Source organism: Saccostrea cucullata, unplaced genomic scaffold (assembly GCF_032062105.1).
Source record: "Saccostrea cucullata isolate Sc308-1 unplaced genomic scaffold, CSIRO_AGI_Scuc_v1 ctg1356, whole genome shotgun sequence".
Lineage (NCBI taxonomy): Eukaryota > Metazoa > Mollusca > Bivalvia > Ostreida > Ostreidae > Saccostrea > Saccostrea cuccullata.
Window position 1 is genome coordinate 102,344 of NW_026920947.1, and position 25,869 is coordinate 128,212.

The 25,869-nt window shown below is 35.2% G+C and overlaps 1 protein-coding gene across 1 annotated transcript; it reads right to left on the minus strand.

Annotated features, from left to right (window-relative positions):
* Window positions 1–5,802: 5,802 nt before the first annotated feature.
* On the minus strand, window positions 5,803–11,754 carry LOC134258812 (transcription factor HES-1-like). Its single transcript, XM_062741398.1, has 4 exons — window positions 10,956–11,754; window positions 9,973–10,074; window positions 7,120–7,207; window positions 5,803–6,979 (listed from the first exon to the last, which is right to left on the minus strand). The coding sequence occupies exons 1-4, from the start codon at window positions 11,028–11,030 to the stop codon at window positions 6,249–6,251; spliced, it is 996 nt and encodes a 331-aa protein (XP_062597382.1). The 5' UTR covers window positions 11,031–11,754; the 3' UTR covers window positions 5,803–6,248.
* Window positions 11,755–25,869: the final 14,115 nt, after the last annotated feature.

Genomic DNA, 25,869 nt, shown 5'->3' on the forward strand with positions numbered 1-25,869 from the left:
GTTCAATGGTAATTGATCACGATTAATCATTTTAATACTAATGGTAAATAATAAATTATACTTTTTCCGGCTCTTGAAATAAGGGGGTAGAGGCTTCTCCATTGAAATGGGCTTTAAAGCATCACCATATTTTGAAAAAAGTATGTTATATGATTATATGGTCCTTAAATCTTCTCTTATGTTTTACGCAAAGAAATTAGATTGAATTAATATATATGTATTAACAAAATACGATGTTTTAGTTGTAAACCGCTTTGAAATTAATGAAAAAACAAACATTTTGTCGTTTTTGTCTATTTTTTTTTAACCTTTAACTTTATTTTTTGATCTGACACACAATTTGGGCTCCGTTAGCAAAACATGGATTCTGCCATTCTTTCTAATTTTGAAGGGTTCATGTATATATATATCTATCTCTTATCCACAATTCCTTCAATATACCACTGAATAAGATTTAGTGATACTTTCACAGATTCTTTATTACATGATGCTGTTGTGACCTCTCATTTTACTTTTTGATCTGACATTTATTTCGGGTCTCACAGAGAAAGTACATGGACTTTGTCATAATTATCATATAAGAGGAGTGGGGGCATCATCAAAGTGGCTCATAGTACCTTTAGTTTCTCTTTATCCTTTGGAAATACAAATAAATTATTGGTAAGTAATTAATTTAACTTTTTTTAGGGATGCCAAAGGATAATGTGTGGGATGTATATCTTTGAATATAGGGTTGAATAGAATGGGAACCGATAGGGTATTCGGAACTCGTCGGCTTATTCGTAACTGGTAAAATGAGTGCCTATGTTAACTTGCGAAATAAATTTTTTTTGGGGAAGGATGAACTTTGAGGAAACAATATTTAATTCCCCAAGTCACTGAACTACCTTCACAAAAAAACTTAGATTTTGAAATAATGCCTCGTATATTTATAGCACCGCTGAATCGGTTTCTTATTCCGAACTGGTCAAATAACTTTGTTAAGTATGTTTATGTTTTGTTGTGAGAATATGTCATTGCAAACCGTCAATTTTAAGACTACACAAGTGTGTCTCTGAATTTTGCTATGTGCTGCACTCCGATCTTATCTATATCTGTAAGCCGTTTGCAGTTATTGACTTTTTCCCGAAAAAACCCCAATTCTTTTTCTCCGTTCAGAGACTTTTGGAAATGGGGATCCTTTATTGTTCGGGCTTAGCAATAAAACATCTGCACAAGAGATGATTGGTGTTATCTAAGATGTATTTTATGAATTCATTACAGTTTTATACTGATGAGTCAATGAGTTGACCTTAGTTCTCCTACCACGAAGACAATAACAAAGTGCTTTATGGGTGTCTAGCTTGAAAAACTGGAAAAATGAATCACCAGTAAGACATGCATTTAGAAAAACTATCTAGAAATAGCATTTTGATGCAGATGTACGTTCGAAAAACGTCGTCTTCTTGGCGCAGTGGTTAGAGCGTCTGCTCTGATCTGATCCCTCGCGGGTTCGAGTCCAATGCGGGACGGAGACCGGTCCATCGAAAAACCAATGTCCCGTATCGCAATTATAGGTTTTGGTACGAAAAAGATTCCTCACTGTTCAATGGCCCTACGTGCCGAGTACAGGACAAGATTTTTAGCTCTTCATCGGCAAAGTGGTGGCATATCCATTTGGGTGAAAATTGCTCGAGGGGAACAAACCTTCCAAAGGATTCGTGTGATTTTCCATAATAATACTAAATGAAGACAATTACAGAAAAAACTAAGTATCTGGAGAGACAAATGAAGTTGTCCGTAATAGACACAAGAAATAGTCATGAAATGGAAGAAAGTCTTGTCCAATCTGGAGCCAAAGTCCATCCCAATAAAGAACTTACATGTAGATTGATTTTTAATTCACTTTAATATAAGACATACATTCGCACTTTTAGATGGATTTTGAAACCAGAATACAAATCTAGTTAATACACCCGTCCCTTCCCTCTTAACTCAACTGTCATTATCGAAAGTAGAATTGCAGGGGTTATCGGTTTAGCTTTGCAAGGAGCGAAGCGGACTAAAGAAACCCTTGAATTGCGATGCTAAACTGGTTAAAAAATTTTTTTAAATCATTAAAGATACGTTTATGGTGTTCATAAACTGGTTCAGTCTTTACTCCAAACTAGTGCTCATGGTTACAAGACTGGACATCGTTGCAGATGGTCAAAGACTAATTCTATAAAACCATAACGCTACAGTTCTGCAGCTATATTTAAGACTAACCCGCCCAAAATTCATTATTAATTTCAATTTATAAACTTACCCTCGAAATAGCCATATTCTACAGGGTGGTATACGACAGAGTAAAAAATACCCTGACTCAGAACTCAACACGCAACAGCACGCGTCGCAAAGTCTCTTCCTAAACAGGTCTTGTTTACGTAATGGGTTTCTTGCAACTTTATAGCAATGTCACGCAATCCTGATGGTACGTGATTTTTCCAAATGCAGTCCCGCAACATTTGCTATAAAACGTTTTCCATGGAGTTTAAGATCCATTTTGTGTCTCATACATTGAGCCGATTGATTATGCATATTCACAACCACATGCAGTATTGAATAAAACTCTACACAAATTAAGTTAAAACATTTTGTAAATAATTAATGTTAAATCCCATCATCATTATTTTTTCCGAACACAAGGCATATTGAACATTACATTCATTTATAAGGTTCGGACCCATTTAAAATTTTCAGAATTACAAAATTTCTATTTCATAGAAGCGTGTTAGTGAAACACTGATGCACCCGTATGGCACCTTACGACAAGGTGAAGGTTCTATCCCAGTCAAATTCCAAGGGATCAAAAATGTTATCAAAAGAAAGGACTTGTCAGTGAATATACATTTGAAATATAGTATAAAAACCCAAGCACAAACCGTTCAAAAGTTATGGTTAAAGTGAAAGTTTATTATAAAAGGTGGGTCAAACTCCAAGGTCAAAGTCAGAAGGTCAAGAGTTATGGTACCCAGAGAAAAGTTTTGTCACAAGGATTATACATTGTATATATGAAATAAAAAAGCCCTAGCACCAACTACAATGGCTCAAAAATATGGTAAAAGTTTTTAAAAGTGGGTCAAACTCCAAGGTCAAGGTCAAAAATATTTGAAGCCAAAGAATGGTCTTGTCAAAATGAATAAACATGTGGACTACAAAAGTCCTAGCCTTATTTGATCAAAAGTTATGGCCAAGGTTAAAGTTTGATAATTTTTGGGGTCAAACTTAGAGGTCAAAGATTCGTGCAGAACGAAATGTCTTGTTACAAGTAATATGTGAAGCAAGGTAGTCATAGCTCCATCCAATCAAAAGTTATGGGTATTATTGACGGTTTTGCAAACAAAGAGACAGAGACGGACGAACGACCAGGGCAAAAACTACATACCCACGATTTTTCGTTTTCGGTCACGGTGGCATATAGACTACCTTGAACCCCTTTTGGGATCACTGACCCCTTAAAAAATGCGGTAAGAAGACTCCTTATCGGAAATTGGATTTAGGAAAGCGTCTGAAACCCACCACCACCACTTTTACCACAAAACAGGGTACGGTCAACAAATTTACTAAAGTTCACTGTTGATATCGACTCAATCTCACTGAAAGAATCATTGAAATGCCCTCTCCCCCAACGTTAAGACCTCTGAATAACATTTACTGAAACAATGATATAATACATGCACAGTGCCTTTGTTTGTTATGCCCCCGTAATCGAAGATTCGGATGTATAGTTTTTGCCCTGCATGTCTGTCCGTCTGTCTGTTTGTCGGTAAAAACTTTAACCTTGTCCGTAACTTTTGAGTGGGTTGTGCTATGGTTATCATATTTCACAGGTGAGACCTTTCCTCGGGTACCACCAAATTTGACCTCTTGATCTTGATTTTGACCCATTTTAACAAAAACATACCAAATTTTAACCTTGGCCATAACTTTTGAACAGTTGGTACTAGGGCTTTCATATTTCACATGTGTATTCGACAAAATCTTTCCTTGGGTATAAATATCTTTGACCTTGACCTCAGAGTTTAACCCACTTTTTAAAAACTTTAACCTTGGCTTTAACTTTTGAACACGTAGAACTAGGGTGTCATATTTCACATGTGAATTCCTTGTGACAATATCAAAAATTTTGAGCTTGAGCTTGAAGTTCAACTTGCATTTGAGAAAATTAAACCGTCGCCATAATCTGTCATCCGTCACAAAAACTTTGCCCATAACTTATGATGAAGTGAAGCTATGACATTCATATTTCACATGTTTATTCCTTATGACCTTTCCAGTGTTTCACAAACACATCTTGCCATAACTTTTGCATGGAGATTCTAGGACATATTTCGCTTGTTTATCCATTATCCCTAGGAGTCATTTAATTGAGCATCATTGCGACAATGCGATTGGTACTTGTCCTCAAATTTTGATAAACTGACGTTGTGCAAACCTTCATCATAAAAAGGACCAAGGCTTTCTGTTTCACATATTTAATCCTTGTGATAGGACTTTTTATTCAAGAAACCCAGGACACTTTTAATAAAAAATGTTAGGTATAATAAAAATCAAGTCAACATGGATGTGACTTAATACCACATGTCGGGTTATTGCTTGAAAGGTACATGATGTTTTATTTAAAACAAAAACTTCATTGAGCCATTTAAGTATTACGAGTACATGTATATCATGCAACTAATAATAATTTCATATTGATAGTTATTCATTAAAATACATGTAGAATCTGTGTAAAATATATAGTTTCGACAACTTTTGAAGAACTGGCTGCGATCTAACTGTAATGGAGCTAATTTCACGCACCTTGCGGCTTGACAATTCCGGACAATTTACAAAGGTTGCGGGTCCGTTTTCTTTGATGAGTTTATTCAACGTTGTATCAAATCCCGCCCGTCAAATGTCCGCGACACCTTTGTTACGTCTCAGAGTTATTTAGATTTCATTAAATCAATTTAACATTTCTTTACAAAACGAAAAACACCATTTCGTGTGTAATGAATTTTGTGCTGGATTAAATGAGCTTAAACATGGGTACCATTAAGAGTGGGAAATTGAAAATTTGCACACGTGGGCATTTCCGTTCGCTACCTGACGAAGCTGCTATCATGTCACCCGTCATAAAATATTTTCATCTTATAATCATTTTCTCATACGATTTTTTCCTTTCCTATCTTTGTAAGATCTGAAAAGTTTAATGTTCGCACCCAAAATATCATCTTCCGGTGGAGATAGCGATCTTTTTCTTGCGACATCATTGTGTTTCTTTGAGCAACGCGTACTCCAAGTAAACCTCTGACACATCCAGTAAATAAAGACCTAAGAGGTGACAGAAATTTAAAGATAACATCAGTATCAGCGGTGATGCATAAAATACATCATAAAATTATTATTTATATCTACAGCCCGGGTCACGGGGGGAAGCACGATAACACGGGATGTACAGAATACCAGCAGTTATCGTTTTCACATAAGTCCGCCTTTCTAGTATCAATTTCATTGTGTATGCAAGACTTTAAAAAAAATATGTGTTGCATTAGCATCAAATTCATTTACACGTCTATTAAAAGGCCAAGAATTAGTATTTAGATTTAAAAACTGAGATAGCTTATGTCAACGTTTATAACGTGTGTACAGATCTGAGTGATTTATAGCGATAAATAAGCTGTCATGGACGTTTAACTAACCAAAATTTTATCTACCAGACTTTTCTCCAACAAAATTGTCCAGCGAATAGGTAAAGTCATATATTGTGTATTGAATAAAGAAATTAAAAGAACAAGATTACGAATAACTATTTAATCAGCACCTTTAAATTTAATGAAAACATTAGATGTTAATGTATAAAAATTTTAACAAACAAGTAATAAAAACAACTCAATAATAATACAAAATAATTTATGGAATGATCTTCCCCATTATATCACAAATACTCATCTAGGAAGACTGTTAACAAGCTTCAAACAGGAACTAGTAATTGTCTCTGTTCTGTTAAATCTGCATCATATTATATGCATAGTAAATATGTAGAGCAGCAATATAAAACACCATTAAGTGATTGAATACTCAGTAACAAAAAAGTAGAAAAAGTTAAGATAAATTAAAAGAAAAAATTAACGCACTTGTATCAAACAGCTGCACTAATTAAAAAAAAAAGATATAAGAAGTTTGGAAGGAAAATATTTAATTTATTGAAAGGGAGTTGATATTCTGCAAGGTAAACAAAACCTTCACCACGGACGCCAAACATCTTGATCTGACTGAGGAGCCGAAAAAGGAATCTGCACATTGGGCATACACAGGAAGTTGCCGTGTAAATTTTGCATTGCGTTTGAGGGTAGAACGGTGGGTTGTCCCCCTACCACTGGTGACGTCATTAAGTTTGAAACCTGCGAAATCTGTCCCTGTGGAATGACTACAAACTGGTTTCCATTGACAACAGATCCAAGCTGCATTGCTGAGGTCTGATGCTGGGTATTTGGGACTATTTCGTTTCCGATTCTTGATGGTTTTACCAAGTTCAAAGGTGAATCGTTTGTTTGGGTCACCTGAGAGTTCACGGGTATGGGCTGACACAACGTTGCTGTGGGAACAAGGACGTATGTCGGAGCACTGGGGTTACATATAAAAACATTTTTGTTTCCTGGAATCTGACTTGTCGTCTGACAGGATGCTGATGAAGCTGCAACTGCGACCGTGGTGCTTTGTGCACGCGGAAGAATATTTGCAAAGGAAGTTGGTGCGCTACTTTTAGGATTCAGATCTTGGACTCGTGCATTGGTTTCAGTCGGTTGTGATGGTTGCTGTTTAGGACTGTTTTGGATTTGTTTCAGTAAAGCAGTTTTCACTTCCTCGGGGACGTTTTCTGAGGTTTGTAGAAAGGATTGGATCTCAATCCGGCATTTCTCATACCCTGCTTGATATTGCACACTATCCGCGGGACTTTCTTTCTTTTCATTCTCTGCAACATGAGTATAAAAACTGCATAAAAATTAGAAAATTTTTGAATATATTTGAGGCATTTCATTCACTGCTTTTTTTGCATGAATGAGGTTTAGTGTCTATTATATATATAATTGTCAAAGCGCATTATATTTGTACCTTCTTTAAGCATTGGCTGGGATCGCTTTACGAAGTCTACAGTCATTTCCAAAATATCGGCTTTCTCCAACTTATTAGACTTTCCGATCTGAAATTAATCACATATTTTATTATAAGAAAACAAAGCAAAGGAAAAATATGATTCATGATCAAAAAAACAAACCACACCTCATAATTACTACGAAACAAACAAAAGCTTTACCCCCCCCCCCCCCAAAAAAAAAAAAACAACAAAACAATAAAAGATACCGATATTCATCAAACTGCGTACAACATCATGTACTTAACATGGGCACCTGTTATCCCCAATAAGTTCAGCGTTTGTTTCTTAGTACAATCTACTATTCGGATCGTTAATTTCATTGTTGGAATTTTTTATATTAAAAGATATGAATATTAAGTAGTAAATTTTCAAAGCCATCCTAGAAATAGAATAATAAGGATTTGATTAATTTTCAAATCAGGGAACATATGTTCTTAGATTAAGACCCTTTTTGTATTGTTTGATATTTCAAGAGACGCCATTTGAAACCGCTTCACTTTCCACAAAACTTTCTGCCTGATTTTAGCACATCAATACCATCATACAAACAATTTAATTCCAATACTGTATGTTTTGAACTGGTCTTAGTGCACGATTATATGTGGGAATGTAAGTCTTTATTGCGATTTTCTCATGTAAAGTGAATCTCATCAAATCTTATAAAGCTTTCGCTTGTACGAGTGAAATTTGAAAATTCTCGTTTTCGTACACCTCAGTAGGTTTTTAATTTGGAATATTAGATATCAATAAAGTTGGGAAGAAGGGGGTAAAAGAGAAGTAAATCTACCATAGTATTCTAAATTTGCATAAAATGAAAAGCTTAATTCCTGCCAAATCCAATTTCAGGGATTCATTGCACGCGATTAAAAGTATTTATCGAACTCTCTACCCAGGGAAGGGGAAATACTTTCTCCCTTAAGTTAATTCAGGTTCGCTGTCTATTTTTTAAAATGCAAATTCTATTGGTATTTCCATACTGGTATAATTCTTGATTCTTTATTTTACTTCCCGAAATTTGGTACTTCCTTTTTTTAAGGTAGTTAACTATAATATTATATCGGGGGTTTTAATATCAGGAGGAAATTTTTTAACTGACAAAAAATGAATTCTCTTTTATTCGCTTCTGCACATTACGCAGCATGTCTTTTACAGTTAAAGAGTCGTCGACAATTTTTATATCTGATTCAAGTTTGAATGAGATAAAAGAATCAATCATGGAAAAATCAACAAAAAATGATTTATCTCAAAGTTAAATAAACAAATATTCAATATTCTTAGAGTCGTTGTTAAATTGCTCCAGTGTTGAGACGTGATAGAAGAGAAAATATCAAAAGACAGACAAGCTTCTCATTTGCTCTGGGTAAAAATCAATTTTCTATCCAAATCCACCATGTTCATCAAAAAATCAAAATTGAAAATTTTCTTAAGAATATCACAAAAGCAGTCATCGCATGGCTTTACGTCAACCACAAACCATAGAAACAAACAGAGTCTCAACAGATATGCCATTTTCCGTGTTTGTTGAGCAGAAATGATAATAAATTTGATTGCGGACGAGGTATCCGTCACATGTTAAGGCACGTTCACTTCTCTTTGACGAGTGCACGTAAAAATGTTTACTTTTATCAATTCGAATTTAAATAGCTAAATATATCTTTCTTACTTAGCTTTAATGAAATCTGTTTCGTGCTCTGACAGGACTTAACGCAGATGTCTGACCCGCGATCTCGGCTTGTGTAAACCTCCCGGCTTGTGTAAACCTCGATCGACAAGCGGATCAGAAAGCAGAAGGCTATAGATAATTCGAAATACGAGATTCAAAATTCGAGATTCGAAATCGGGTACAAGCCACTTAATTTCGTTTTTTGCGATTAACTAATCAAATAGGTCTCTTTATTATGTTTTATTTATCAATAAATCGTTAAATATATTTATAACAAATGACAAGCCAAGAAAGAGTGTTATATATATTAGAAGGAAAGTTAAATAATCATTTATTTTTTCGGATATACCTTTATTTAGACTTCTTATATATTATAAAACATATATCAGGAATATATATATTCCTCTGACATAATAATACTAAAAATTAATACATGATGTATATTACTTTCAGTCAACTTGGTAATTTTTTTCCTTTGTTGATTACACTAATTAGGGAAGACCTTTGTTCTTTTGTTATTGACATACAGACGTGCACATAAATTTTATGCATAGTCATCTGCATATAAACAGGCCATATACAGACCATAACATCATTACGTCCAAAGAAAATGCTTCACAATGCAATAAAAAGCATGTACATGCAACAAAGTGAACAGACACTTGTACACGTGTACACAGTATTATGCAAATTTCTCCCTAAAAATTAATACATGATGTATATTATGTTCAGTCAACTTGGTCATTTTTTTCCTTTGTTGATTACACTAATTAGGGAAGACCTTTGTTCTTTTATTATTGACATACAGGCGTGCACATAAAAACATATAAACAGGACCATAAATTTTAATGAACATTTTACAACGTAAAGCAATACACAGAATTATGTCCATTTCATTATAAACAATTTTAATGAACACTGTATACGCAATCAGTCTCATTATAAACGGGGGAGAGAGAGTTAGTTATTTCATGGAGAAAAACAGATAAAGAATGAACAATGTATCGCCTGGAGAATTAGGTCCAGTAGCATCATCAATTAGTAACGTATGTGTCATTAACCTTATCAGCCTTCTCATCATGTAAGGAGAGGCAGAGACCTTAATGGACTGTGTACTCTCATTTCTTTTGTCAAGCCCTGAATTTACCTTAGGTTTTTCTTTATCCAGCTGAGCTATCAGAGTTTGAAGTTGGTTCAAACATTCGTTTATTCTTTCTCTCCTTCTTCTTTCTATCATTGGTTTGTTCACCTGGAAAAGGAGAATTTGAACGCTGTAGTAGGTAGAAAAAATACCTAAATCGTCAATGTTGGCATCTTAATGTAACGATTAAGAGTGTCATGTATAACATCATTTAGAAAAAGTATCTGGCATTTATGGGATTAGGAATATTCTTTTAACATTGCTCGTCAGGCAACGGGGTACGATTGACTTGAAATTACGTTGGCTTTTTCTCTGTTTTATATGTCATGAATCTTCAGTCCTAATCCGAAATCTGCAACGATATCCATTGATCTTAACCCCGGGGATTAGAGCTATCGGTTAGGATTAGTAACGCAATGTCATACTTAGGCCGTGATTGAGCAGAATAATGCTCCGGAATTCCATTGTTCCTGTCTTAAAAACTTTCAATTTTAGTCTCTCTGTCAAAAAAAAAAAACAAAAAAAAAACTCGCGACTGTCTCGTGCTACGTGATGTCATAATATCGGGGGTACCCGCGCCACAGGGTACGGTAAATCACGACCAAGATTTAAATTAATGAAGAGTAAATTCAACAAATAATACACAGACATTGTAAAAACATAAAAAATACAAAACATGCATTTAGGATTTTTAGCTTTTTATTAGATATATTTTATATCTTCATGAAAAAAAAATAATTTCAGAGAAGTGGTTAATTTCTGGAATTTAAACCTTGTTTTCTCTTTATATAAAGAATTGAAATCCGTCGTAGATTTAAAAAAAAAAGAATTTATATATACAGGTGACATGAACACACACACCATTTTAAAAATGTAAACAAAACTATGACCGCTTGTCAGAAGTAATGAATGAAGGTAAACAGAATTTTTAATTATTCAAGATAAAAATATATTCAATATACGTTAGTATATGAAACCGTAACCCATACCCTCCGTTTTGGTGAGCCTGTGGAACTATGAACAACATCTTTCTTCACTTCATCCTTAGATTCCGTAGGTGCCATACTGTATAAATCCCTGATTAATTAATTAATTGTTGTCACTGTAAAAATCATGCCTGTTGGGTTTGATGTGTTTTTCAACACTGACACGAGTTAGTCCCACCGACGAATAACTTCGTCACGCGAAGGTCTCTCCGATTAGCTGTCTGGCACGCGAGTTCGTAAGATTAGCCATAAATCAGCGCAACATAGCTATATCTAACGGGTCAGGACTCCGGATGACCTTACAAATTTGTACCGTAGCCAATGATGTCCCTACTCTTGTGCAAGTCTGATCCTATCTTTACATCGAGCGAAATTACAAACTTTAAAGCCGAGATTTATGTGTACTTATGTGTCCCGCGGCAATAAAGCAATGTATAGCTTTTCTTTTCACGTAAGTGTGCCCTTCTTGTGTTAAAAAAGAAAAAAAAGTGGGGCCTAGATTTCCACCAACACTAAATGTTTTTATTGGTGAACAATCGTCTCTTTGTCATATACGGTATACCATCTACAGTATCTTGGTAGATTCATTATTAGGCGGGATTATCGCCGCGGAAAATCTTGATAAAAGATAATAAAAATTTCAAATCTCCGCCAGGATACTCAATATCGGACCTTGTTTTTCTTGAAGCTTAGGAGGAGTGATTTACAAAGGGGTCAAATTCATGCACACGTGTAAATGAAGTGAATCACGGCTAAATTTGGGCAAATATTATTGTGTTAATCCTGAATACGCCCATTCTTATAAGGAAGAGTTTTCCCTGAGAACATGATAACTGTAATATCACTATTCCTGCTTCAAAGTGTTTCCTGGTGACACTGTGATTCAAAAACTATTCATTTTCAAAAAAAATTCTTCCTGTTGATTTAATTTGCAGTAGAGCCCTTTCTCTTGTAAAAGATTTTTTTAAAAGAGTTCTTTGATTTAAACGTTTTCAGTGTGCTTTATGGTTGTTGGTTGAATTATAACGGTATTATATTTATTTGGACTCCGAAGCTATAAGAAGTACTATACTAGTAACGGGACCAAGCCTCGAATAATTGTACTAACTGGAAAAAGTCCCGCTATGTAAGTGTGTGGTTAGCCTGCGGCCCTCAGAACAGGTAGATATATAGGTCTAGGTATATCGATTGTCACTGACTATCAGCCCGAATGAGATAACCAGAATATACCCCGCTGTCAGTGCTCTACATGATAAGTAAGCGCTGGAGGCCCAGTTCTGTCACCGATATTTCGAGATCGATACCCGGACACACAGATTGAACGGTCCCTTGTTCAGAGCAAGTAGTCGTGCAACGGGTAGGAACAACCAGACAAATACTGTCGCCCGCGTGACGCAGTGGTTTGAGTCGCGATGCAAGGAGTGGATCATTTGTATGTTTAAATGTTTTCTGGACGTGGAGAATGGTCCTTCGCATGTCGAGATCCAGTGCTGCAGCCGCTGGCACGATAAATATCTCTATAACTGTTCATTGACTGTAGACGCCGAGTTCAAGTCTCAATTTGCAGCCTCCCACTAGCAACTGGTGACGTCCTAATATGAGCAAAAATTTCAGTCTCCATTTGTAACTTCATTTGAAAAAAAGTATTATTTTCAAATTCATGTTTAAATTTGGTCTTACTGATTACATACTATATTCGCTGGGGGCTCTGGATCGGTCAATCATTAAAGAAAATTCTATTTCAAGAACCGCTGCGGTCATTATTAGAAACATGATACATATGCCAAAACTAAGGATATAAAATATCACACCATAACTTCTATGGCGTAAAGAATACCCCTATTAATTTTGAGGTCAAGGTAATAAATTCATACATTCTGTCTCTGTGGAACACTTCCGTTTCCAGGCCATGTCTCGAGAAGTTTTTTGAGCTTTAAAAATGAAAGTTTATCAGAACTCCATATGGCGTAAAGAAGACTCCTATTTATTTTAGGTTCAAAGGTCAAAGTTCAAGGTCACAAATTCATACAATCTGTCTGCATGTACTATAGTTTCAGAGCGATATCTTGAGAAGCCTTTGAGCTGTTGTAACGAATTTCGAGGTCCAAGACTTCAAGGTCATAAAGGGTGTATGTATTCTGTCCATGTGGACCTGTTACTTTTCTCAGCAGTATCTTGAGACGCCTTTGAGCTTTTGCAATGATATTTTATATCAAAACTTTCTATGGCCAAAAGAAGACTCTGTTAATTTAGAGATCAAAGGGTCAACCTTCAAGCTTGAAGGTCATAAATTCATACTGTACATTCTCTTTGTGTCTGTTTATAGCATTTTCATTTCCGGGCGATATCTCGAGAAGCCTATGAACTTGTGCCAAGAAATTTTATTTAAAAGACTTTCTGTGGCCCAAAAATACCCCAATGATTTTGAGGCCATGAGGTCAAAGTCAATTCCGTACATTCTGTTTGTATCTCAAGAAGCCTTTGAACTTTCGCAGTGATATTTAAACCACAACTCCCTATGACCTAAATTGGACCATATCGATATCGAGGTCAAAAAGTCAAAGGTCAAGGTAATATATAAATTCATTCATTCTTTCTGCAATACTTTTTTTCCAGGCAATACCTCTAAATGTCTTTGAGATGATTGCAATTAAATTTTATATCACTACTCCTCGTGGCCTTAAGATCACATTTGTTTCAAGGTCAAAAGGTCAAGCTATAGTTCAGAAATCATACAGTATAAAAATGCCAAATTTTGTCAGTTCTCCGACTTTCTTTGAATTAATTTGTTTTCCTTAACTATAAACACGTCATTTTTGGTACACATGTATATCGTTCAATCTTAAAATGAAAAACAAATCTACAAAACGAACTGGGCGTTTTTCATTATATACATGTACCTACATATATTTTTTTCAAATCGCAGTCGCCAAAGAAAAAAATAAACCATTTCGGGGATAATGTGTGTCATTTTTACCGACGATTTTATTATGTTCCTTTCACTCGTATCTTTAATGGCATCGTGTGAAATTATTGTTGGGAAGAAATATATGCCAACGATTCTGTACAGAACAGACAAGTAATCCCGACTTCGATCAGATATTAAAATTAAATTGTCTGCAACTTCCTGTCATCATATAAAGAATACGTTTAGAAAAATCATGAAATGCTATATATACAATTGAGGCATCTTTTAAGACCTAACATCTTTATATTTAATGCAAAACTCTATCAATTTTTGTCATTAAACGTGATTCGATCTCGGACCTTGCCTTTCCCGCTTTTGCAGACCTGCAGACGATGGCAGAGCTTGGCGCGAGACTGGCCGCGGGAGCGATCTGGCGTCTGCTCCGCCGGACAGTCTTAAGACATGCCGGACCCTGGCGTGGATTTAAAAGCTTTTTTGATGGATTTGTTACAGATATCATTTATAAACCGCTTTTAAACCAGAGATCGATGTTAAATTGCCCTTTAATAACAGTCTTTTGTTAAATGCGTAAAGTAACAAGTAGAGCTTTTCAAAAAAGCTTACCGTCTTTAGCAACAATTTTAAACAGCAAACAGATCTATACTTAACAGGCCGCATAATTCTTTTGAATTTCTTGATTTTGTGTTTCTAAATTAGCTTTTTACGGGCATTATATAGCCCTACCACGGTTGTCGCTCGGTCATCTTAGTCTCGTTCAACCAGACCCTCGGCTGTCTCCGACCACCTCTGCTGGTCGGAGTTCACGGAGACAGCCGAGCGTCTGGTTGAACGAGACTATCGGTCATCTCCGTAAACTTGACTGGCCGAGAGCTTTCGGCAAACCTCGGCAGATTCCCACTCTTCAAACTAGTCTCTGGGTGGTCGGAGATTTACGGAGACAGCCGAGGGTCTGGTTGAACGAGACTATCTTCAAACAAGAAAGGGGAAAAGAATAATAACAAATTGTAAAGCCTGCAAGCAATAACTATCAAATTTTATTTAAAATGAAATTAAAGAGACCTTTTTATTTATTGCTATAAAAAATATCATGTTATTAAGAAATAATTACTGCTGATTTTGTTGTTCGTTTTGTCATTTTTTTAAGATTGGAAATCTTGCAAAATTGTTAAGTCGTACGAAAAATAGATCATCAGAAAGTTATCTCCCTTGTCTTGAACAGCATTTCAACCAATGAAATAATTGAAAATTTTCTCATCATGCAATTTCTACCAATCACAAAAGAGAGGAAGTGCATAGTCCGAAGACTGTAAAAAACTCCAACTATACTATACCGTCTTCCAAGGAAGACGGTAATAATATTTATTTTTAAAAATGAATCACGAAAAGGTTCCGAGATTGACTCCGTATTTTATTAAACTTGATGCAGTACACCTCTTTGTTCTTTTGAGCACTCTTTGAAATTATACACCTTTTACATTGTTAGTCACTAAATTAGGTTCATGAAACTGATCTTTTGATGAATTAAATTCTGTGACTCAGAAAAACACCGGATATGATAAATTCTTTGTCCGCACGAACACTGTGCTTCATGATACTTTTTTCTAAGACTTTTGCATGCTCTGAACTGTAGGACAGTATAGACTGTACCAAGCTTAAGTGAAACAGGACCTAGGTTCATGTTAGTGTCAATTAGTGCCTTGAAATCAAGACGAGTTACTTTTCCACAATAGAAATCGCATTTCCTTGGGAATCGTCTTATAAACTTTTGAATTTGATATTGTATCTGTTGAAATCAAGCGAATTTTAATTGATTTTACATCGAATAATTTTCTTTTGAATTTACATTTCCCACCAAATATGACTTTTCTACCCAGTGCTAGCAGGGGATCTGTATTATTGCCTTAGCTGTTCTCCGCAGGACCAGTTAAGCCTCAGTTCCCCTCATTAAGCGTAATGAATGCCGGATAATCCCGCTCCGTCCTGGGATTTCAATCTTTACATTGCCAAACACACCTAATTTATTTTCTTTTGTCGAAATGTGACAAAATGGAAATATTAGCCAAGGGAAGCTCAGAAAACTCTCCGTCAAATTTCACAATGCACTGGTCCTCAATACAAATTTGGTTAGGCTAGTTGCATCATTATTGGAATTGAATATGCTGATTTGCCGGGGGGTTCCGGAATTTGTTGGATGTTCAGTTTGACCATAAGAAATATGATATACTATTGAAATAGAAGTTGTCGGACAGGTTTCGGTACAGATTCACTATAGGACTGTTGATACTTGACCAAAATAAATATTTATCTAAAATAATGTCTCTGTTCATTTTTTTAAGACCCGATAGCGTTTTCAAGTTCATCATGGATTGCATATCTAGAATTAAAACTGAATGGTGTCTCTCTTGAAATTTACTGATATCAAAATGATTTTTATGATTCCAAAATGTGCAATAGTCTGCTGTTTAATAAAAATTATGTTATGTCAAAACTAGTTACGAAATAAAGATACCAAGTCCTGTCGACTTCATATCAGAGGACATCGTGGTAGGTGACCATTAGTTCTGGTAATACAATGTATTTAAAATTTTGTATACTGTTGTATGCGTTGAAAAATTTTGATTCTTGGCCTGTGTTCTGAAATACAGTTCACTTTTGAATTGCATTTGTAGCGAACTGCTGAATACACAGTGCTATGTACATAATCAAGTCATGCCTTACAAAGAAAGACATAATTATGCTTAAGTGTTCTTATTTTCTCTTTGAAGAAAAATATTTATTTAGCTTGGATACCCTAAGATGTCCAGTGCCAAATTCCTACTATAACAGGTGTTTTCCCATCAGAGTTACTGCTCCTGTGACAATACTTGGCCAAGAAAATTGAGACGTTTTCAATTTTGTGGTCGTTATTATGGATAATGGATTTAAATCCACGTTCTTACTTTGATACAATGATGGATCAACAATGAACTTTAAGGATCAAAGTTTGCTCCACAAAGCGTCATTACGTGCTGTCCATCTCCCGTCACGAGGGGACCACAGTTCAGTCAGACCAACACAATCCCAGGAATTCCATCCAATCACCGCACCTGTCCAGTGCCTGAAATATGTATTCAATGATTCCCTAGATTAATAATTAAGTTTGAAAGATTATGGGAATTCTTTTCAAAGAAAACAGATATCGCTTTGCTTTAATATTATTATACGGCATTTTGTCAAAGGCGCAACAGTTTTTGTTCATTTTAATTAGAACCACAGCTTTACCAAAAAAGTTCAAACATTTCTAAATTTTTTTCCATTTTATATTGTATTCATATTTAAAAAAAGTAAGAAAAATAAAAAAAAAAACAAGCCTAAAGCTTTAATATTTCGATTGTTCTAAGAAATTGTAATTTTATTTCCGCGTGTGTTTTAATACAACCACTTGTAGGGGATTTATATCAGTGGTGTTGTCTTAAATAAGCTCATTTTTAAGAAGGCTTTCTAATTAGATATATCATAATTTGCCGTAGACTTCCCTATTTTAAAGTAGAAACTCCAAAGCAATTGAACAAAATAATGTTTATTTTTCATCGTGTCAAATAAAATTTCTATTTCCGTAAAGGACACAAGAGGAAATACATGCATACTTTTGAAGGTTATAACTGTTTTATGCTATCCCAGAGCCATTTTGAAAGTCTCGTTTGTTTTCTTTCAAAATGACATAGAAAAGGTACATTAAAGTTGTCAATTACAGTATCTCTCTTGATGTTAAACTTGGGTTTCCAAATACCCAAGACTTGCCATATGATTGGAGAAAATTTGAATGATTTCCGTTAATACTCAAATTCTGTAATTTGTAATGATTGAATCAATGCAGCATTGTACATTGATTCCAATACAAATTAATTCACATCCGTTACGCAGAGAAAGACAAATTAACACATACACAAACACAAGAAGGTTACTATATCCTATCAAATTGAAGTTAACTTGATCCTTTTAATCACTATGCATTTTTATCTTCATATTTAAAAGATTTGTATTACAGGTTTTTATTAACTGGCTACAGAGCGTAACAATCAATATGAAATTTTACATAACTGAAGAAAAAAAAATATGTTCTTATCTTAAAAGTTTGATTGAGAATTTCAATTTATTAGTGTAGAAAACATTGCAATTATGGTGTTGATATTTTTTGAAAATATAAAGGCTTCTACTTTTTTTCTCTCGAAATCTTCCTCTTTTCATTTAGATTCTCTAGATCTATGGGGAAAGACCAACAGAGAAACAAAAATATTTTTTACGTTTTATGCAAAGCAAACTGGTGTCTCCCATTTTGAAATACCCGAGAAACATTATTGATTTTCCACGTATAATTTTTAATTACATGTATTCATTTCATTTTCCTAAATTAAAAAAAACAATAACAATATCTGTAAATTGATTTTTAATGTTTTGTATCTTTCTAGCATAATACTTTTTGCATTTTTGAAGATTAAAAAAATTCATTGGTAAAGCAGCGAATTCGTTTATTTTCATGTTCTGCGGTTTAATTCTTTTGCTAAATAATGTTCAACGCAAACATCTGGATGATACAGACTATCAACGAGTTAAAATTTTTATTGATTGTAATACTTAATTCTTTTCATATTCTAAAGCAATTGTCATAAGGAAGTCAATAGTACCTCCAATTCAATTTCATTTAATATCAGTATTATTGTTGTCAGGCGTATTCATACAAATCCCTGTAAGCGAGATTTTTATATAACAGAGTTCTACATAACTGAGTTTTACTGTACATGTACATTTTGCTTTTTCTTCTGTTTCATCCGTTCTGAACATGTAGTTCAAAAAATAATTTAAGAAAACCCCATAAAATTTTCAATGCCTCCTCCATAGAAAAGGGGCATGAATCTTCATCTCAATATAAACGCCTGCTCAGAGATTCCCTACAGGATTCGTTGTGGCATACTTGTTGAATTTGGACTAGGCATCTTTGCCTTTCAAGGGTTTACGATCCGCCCCACTCTAGAGCAAATGAGCGAATCATAAACCTTTGGCTAGCGAAGGTGGGCCTGATGGTTCTGGAAAAGAAATGGAAAGACTTTTCAAAAGCTTACAGTCGGACGGATACAGCAGACAATGGACAAAATACAAAATGTTTTTTGAGATCGTTCACTGTTCGTTATCTTTACCTTTGACCTTTTAACAAAATATTATGCAAATGTAATCTTTTGCAGACTCTAGGTTTCAGAAGCAGAACATTCCAAATGTTTTGGGAGCATGCTTCTCGTACGCTACATGTATTTAGAGGAAACACGGGGGCCTTTATTTTCTCCCTTTTCACAATTAGGATTAAAATTCACTGCTTCTTTAAATCTTAACTAAATAATGATTAGCTACGCTTTTTGTAAACGCCTGATGATTTGCCTTGATTTGAAAAGGTTCAACATTTTGAGTAGGTCTTGTTTCTTCTTTCACGGGTCCAAGACTAGGCGCCCATTGTGACATAAGCAGATCCACTTAAAGATTTGAGCAACATGTTGTTTTAGCTACACATTTTTCTTTTATATTTCTAGAATTCATTCTTTGTTTGGACTCGTGGGAAAGTAGAAGAAGATATGATAGTGAGAAGGACTAGAGATGTTCGCCATTGTTCGCCATTGTTCGGACAATGCGAACACCGAGCCCGACCTTCATCCATCTGCTAACACTAAAAGAAAACCATCCGGCGGCTCGGCGGCGCGGTAATGGCGCGATAATCTTTTTCATCGCTTGTTTAAATGTTTACAAGAAGGTAAAGAAATTGAACTTGGACACTTTTTATGTATTAATGGTTATCAGATGAGAAGAGTGCCACGTTATCTGTCTTCATCTATTTAACCACTGTGGCAACCCACCCCATACTGCACGTGGATCGTCGCGGGCTGACCCAAATCTGGAGGAGACAACAGCGACTTAACTTTTATTAAAATTACAGTTTAATTGGTTCTTGTCGGATTAATAGTTGAGCAGATTTGACAAAGATAAGAGATGTTGAATCATATTTGGGAAAATAAAGTATTTAAATTTGCTTAATGATCTCTGAATATAGGCTATACTGGTGTGCAAATAAGGGGACGACCATTTGATCCTGAGGGGGGGGGGGGGCCTGGCAAATTTTTTTAAGACGGATTATTTATTTCCATGCCTGTCGAGGACAGATTATTTATTTTCAAGATTATCAAGGACAGATTATTTATTTTCTTCTTTGCCTTACGGTACCTTGATCAATTGATTCTAAAAGACTAATCATTTATATACCATTGGCGGATACAGAATTTGGGGACAGGGCGTGTATAATTTCGTTTAGGCAAGAGGTCTGGGGCTGCCGTAAGGCCCCCAGTGGGTCCTTGGCGAAGCTCTTGTGGAGGCCAAGGGAGAACCCCCCCCCCCCCCCCCGAAGCTCTTGGGTTTTCGTGTATTTTGTCACTTATAGTGGTATTGGTTATTATGAACCAAAGTATGACATAATTAATACTGGTCAAATCATACTTTGAATTAAGGGGGTTCTGGGGGCGAAGCCCCCTGAAGCTCTTGGGTTTTTCTGTATATAAAAGAGTACAACAAGACACAATTGTGTAGGAATTGGTTAGTTATGAACCAAAATGTGACATTGTTAATACTAGTCATATCGTACTTTGAATGAAAAGGGCCCAGGGGGCGAAGCCCCCTAAAGCTCTTGGGTTTTTGTGTATTTTAAGAGTGAAACTGGGCACAAAAATATTGATATTGTCCCAAAGTATGGCATTATTATTCGTATCATACTTTGAAATTTTAGGGGAGGGGTCGTACACATGTACGTGCCCCTTAAATCCGCCAGTGTATATTTTGTGTTAACTTATCGGGAAGTGTAATTCTTTGACAAGAAAATGTATCTTTTGCAGTGTATAAGAATTGACTTGTATTTAAAGTGATTCATCACACCTACTAAGTGCACATTGTCATTTTGATAAACTGACTACAAGTATCCAGTCTGGTAATCTGATTTTAAATCCTATTTGGTTCTAAAATGGCGAGCGAAGCGAGCCAAAAAAAATTTTGAATTGAAGATTTTTGAGATTTAATTACACATAAATAAAAAGGTATGTTTCACATTAAATATCATAAGTCAAGGTCAGATTATTTATTTTGTTTGTAGTGGAGGATTTTCAAAATTTTCAGGGACATATTATTTATTTCCAAAATCTGCCCCCCCCCCCCCCCCCCCCCTCAGAATCAAATGGTCGTCCCCTAAGGGTTGAAAAATGCTAACAAACAAGATTTGTTGCCAGTTGCTTTGCTAGTGTCAAGACAAATTGGAAAAACTTGAATCTTCCCAAGATATCGTATAGCGGTAATGTTTAGCTGGGTGCTGATTATGTCTTATTTTAACGGTTTGTACTTTGAAGTAGTCCGGTAAAACTTTGAATCCCTTGTGCATAAGTACCAAATGAAAAAGTCGCCTGGGTGGCGCAGTGGTCAGAACGTCTTCTCTAGAGTCGGGAAGCAAGGAGTCAATCCTTACGTCGCAGGTTCGAAACCCACTATGGGATGTGGAGACCGGTCCTTCGGATGAGACCGTGTAAACCGAGGTCCCATGTCGCAGTAGGTGCTGGCACGAAAAAGATCCCTCACTGCTTAATGGCCCTGAGTGCCAAGCATAGGTCAAAATGGTGTGAAAATTCTCGAGAGAGACTTTAAAACAACATAAAATACCAAACGAAAACAAAACTATAACTTTGATCTGTATGTTGTCGAACTCGGAATTAAAAGTAGATAAAACGTATTTGAACTCATCTAAACGTAGCTGCAGAACAGTTCTGCAGCCAATCTAATTGGTGAACTTTCTTTATTTTACAATGCCATGGAACTGTTTGTCTGCCACAATTCTTGATATATCTTTAAAAACGCCAAATTTTGCGTTAAAAAACCCTCCATACGGTTACCCTTCAACCCTGTAAGTGTAGCTTCGTCATGTATTTATGATTTGTATTTTAATCTTGCAATATCATCAGCTGTTGATTTGAGGGGCAATTTAGTCTCGAAGGACATTTTTGCAATCTTCTTCTTACTTTCTCAGCATGATGAAAAAATTGTTTAAATAATATACATGTATATATATAAATATAATAACTCACGAGAAAAAAAATGAGGAAAACATTCATGTAAATTTTCTAATAAAACTAAAACATTACTTGTTTGAAAGAAGAAAAGTTACATATAAAGGGTCATGAATGGGCTGATATAAGTGCTAATATGGAAGGAATTTAATTTAGAAAATGCAGTTTACTATATGTATAACATCCAATAATTATTCATAGTTTTTCTCGTCATAATTTTTTTTAAAAAGAATTTTAATCGCAAAATCTTCATTAAAACAAGAAATACTGAAATGCGCCTCTTTTCAAGTCTAACCGGTGTAAGTTTTCTTGATTATAAATGGGTTAAGTAGTTTGAACTATTTTAAGAGTATAAGATATTGCATTTCAATTTAAGTGGGCTAGATATTTCAAAACCCGTTAAATCAAGATTGTAATGTTAGAAAAGGAAACAAGAGACTTTCGTGGATGCATTTTGGAAGAAATTCGAATATCAAAACAGATTTCACTGGGAACGCTGAGTTCAAATTCCGAACAAAATGCTTAAAACTTGCACGAATATTATAAAGCGTTTATCTTAAAAGACCTATCTGTTTCCAAATTAGAGGGTTAAAGTTTCTCAAACCATTCTAAAGTAAAATGATATACCTATTTGCCGAAATCAATGTCTTAAAAGCTTTTGTCTCTCGTTTAAGAGGGTCATATGACACTAATGTGACACCATATAATTTTGTATTTTGAAAGCTAAAGCTTGTGAAAAAACGGAAATTTAATGAAAAGTCAGAAGGGGGTGAATGGCGCTTAACCGTTTAAAGGGAGATAAGATCTAAGAACTCAATATTATTATTTTAAAAATGATATTCTAAACTTAGTTTGAGGAAAAAGTATCGTCATGAAAAGACAAGGAAACAATTCTTTATTGAAATTTCTTAAGAAACATGGAAAGTAGCAAAAACGCTTAAGAGGAAACCATAATGTAAAATTTATATGGAAATTTGTTTTAAAATTGATACATTCTAAATTTATAGCAGGTGTATAGACGAGTTCTTGATAAGTTACCAGGTTTAATTAAGGCAAATCCATCTCTTTGAACCCAAAATAATTTACTCCAATATTCTATTATTCTCAATGAAGTTTTCTTTTATTTACGGTAATCAAATGAAGAGATCATACAGACCTAATGTATGTATTATGAATTCGACCAGGTTTATATTTTTGGACTGTCTCATGCAAAAACGTACTGTATTGAAATACATGTACTGCAAGCACGGCTATAATTTTAAAAGTATTCTTGCATTGAAATATTATACTGGGTACATGTAAACACAGAAAGAATTGAAAATAAAAATAATTTTTAAAGAATGATACTAGTAACATAATTTTTAATGCCAAATTTTACTTTGTGAGAAAAGAGATATGTCATGGAAAGTGAATGAGAAATGAATTTTTAAAAAATGGCTTTGTCTTTTTTTATGATGGTTATGAGTATTCCCCTGGAATGATTGGGTAAAGTTGAGAGGTTTTTCGGTGTAAAAACTGCACAATCCAGGACACATCAGGTCACCCGCAAAATCAGCAACAATATGTTATTATTCCTCCTCGCGATGGCCACTTTATCCTTATGCAAAAAGCATTGAAGCAGTATCTTTTATGACCGAAAAAAGGAGTTAACAATTTTGGTTATTATTATATTTGGTCAGTTCTGTTGCAAATATGCGCAGCGGGCAGATCTGTCTTCTGTATTTCCTCCAATGAATTCTATTGAATTTGCAACATCTTTTTGGTGATTCTAGGGTAAAACTTCTTAAAGCTGCTCCCCGTGTGCGTTCCTACAGCTCCACTGAACAAGAACAAGTGCTTCCGAAGGTTTCACAAAGGCAATCATGACTTTTATGAAACAGAATCGTAAAAGTTCATCAAAGTGGACGTTCTAAGTATTATTTAGAGTACGAGTTTCCTACTGTATCAAAGATACAGGGCGGGGCTTGAGGCGAGAGCGATAGTTCGAGCCGGGCCCCACCCTGTATCTCCGATACAGTAGGAAACGAGTATTCTAAATGACTTGTGACATGACCTTTCTTATGACCTCACTAATTTACATGCGTATTTGGGTACATATCACTCAACCAATCAGATGATTTTGCAGAAAGTTGATTTAGTATCCCATTTTAAGCATTCGCAACTGAAATGCCGAGTGATGTGGACGTGCAGGTATTTATCATTTTAAAATAATTATTTAGGGGATGCATAATATAATTTGTTTTCCAAAAAAATTTAATTTAGATTTATTCACGAAGTGCTTTTTTTCTCTATTCAGCTTTTGCTGACGTTTTTTTTTTTAAATTTAAGCCTCGTTTTAATTAATGCAAAAGATTTTGATATATAAGAATTGTGCAGGAATATTTTTGAAACAAAAACGTAAGAACGTAATCTGAGAGAAATGTCCGACAATGTCTTCCTCCGGTCGTCATATACAAAACTGAAATAAACAGATGAAACTATTGAAAGGAAGGGGGCCCATCCATATTTAACTTCATGTTTTTAATAAAATGTAGTGTAACCAAAGGGGATCAGAGTAATCACTGGTGCCCCCCATCCCTCCCTCCTTGATTTTTTTTCTTTTTCGCTTTCGTAAATAGTTTTTGGTAAACATGTATAAATACCTTTTTAATTTATCAACATTTAACGACATCACGCATATAGTGTCTTGGTTGGATATAAATCTAACCCCACAATATACGATTTTCCACTGTTTTTTTTTTTTTGGGGGGGGGGGTGTTCAAAGTATTCATTTGCGAACTGCCCCATTCCCTCGTTTCTTAATTTTTTTTAATCCGACACTAATAAATTTACGTTGTAAAATTTTATTCTTAATTCACCTCAAATTTCGAGTAAATACTAACAGTGCTACATGTATCTTGCTAATTGAACGATTTTGTGTCTGTATATACAGATACAGCTTTCCGTCATGGCTAAAAATAAACCGTTCTGTATCGTTGATATTTTGCAGATACAGTACAGTTTCTGCTCATTTGCATAAGAAACGCCCACAAAAAGTGTTCTGTATCGCAGTTACAGTATGCTTGACTTCAAAGGAAAACTCGCCGGGTCATGTCACAATGGCTATTATGAGAGTTCAAATGCGCCTTATAAGAAGATTGCCACCGGAATAAAAGATACAATGTTTTCTTGCTGCCGAAAGTTTCCAATTTTATCTGAACAGATCATAATCTTGCAGCAAGACCCATTTGTCATTAAACTGGAATTTATTTTCCTAGTCTTCCTCATTTAAACACACCCCTTTTTCTATCAAAATATATTAAATATTCAAATAACAACTAAACAGATTGATGACAGAGATTTAATGAGCGAGATCAAAGCCTAAGGCGACAATTCCACACTAGAATTAATGCATCAAGAGAGTTTAAAGATGGGCCAGAGGGTACGAACAATCCCTGCCCTCAAATCATAGCCTCTAAATGGAACCCTGTGATTCTATTCCCCCAGCATGCCCCTTCACGTGCAGATATATTGGTGTAGGAGGGGTGAAATAATCCGTCAGTAATGAGCTTCGATTGTCGCCCTCCACTCCCGAAAAATCCAAGACTTTCGGTGACGAAATAGGGTTAGAATTCTCACGGTAACTATTGCGGAAACTCCCTTGACTCATCGATAATAGCACAGCACGTGCAGGTACTCGAAAACACAATATTAAAAGGACAAGGGTGTAGCGTATCGGATATGTCATGTATTCTGAGCCAAACTGATGTCACAGAACAACTGAGCATGTTCAACTCTGCATGCATTTTAAAGTATCTATTGACTTTTGAACGAGAGATAGAGGTTGACGTCAATCAGGGTATTGCAAAGTCTAGCGATTGGTCTTATC

Coding starts and splice junctions, on each gene's coding strand:
- LOC134258812 (XM_062741398.1), bottom strand. CDS start 11,030: ATGGCACCTACGGAATCTAAGGATGAAGTGAAGAAAGATGTTGTTCAT. Junction 7,208..9,972: donor TGGATAAAGAAAAACCTAAG/GTAAATTCAGGG, acceptor GATTAATTTCAG/ATCGGAAAGTCTAATAAGTT. Junction 6,980..7,119: donor CCAGCCAATGCTTAAAGAAG/GTACAAATATAA, acceptor CTCATGTTGCAG/AGAATGAAAAGAAAGAAAGT.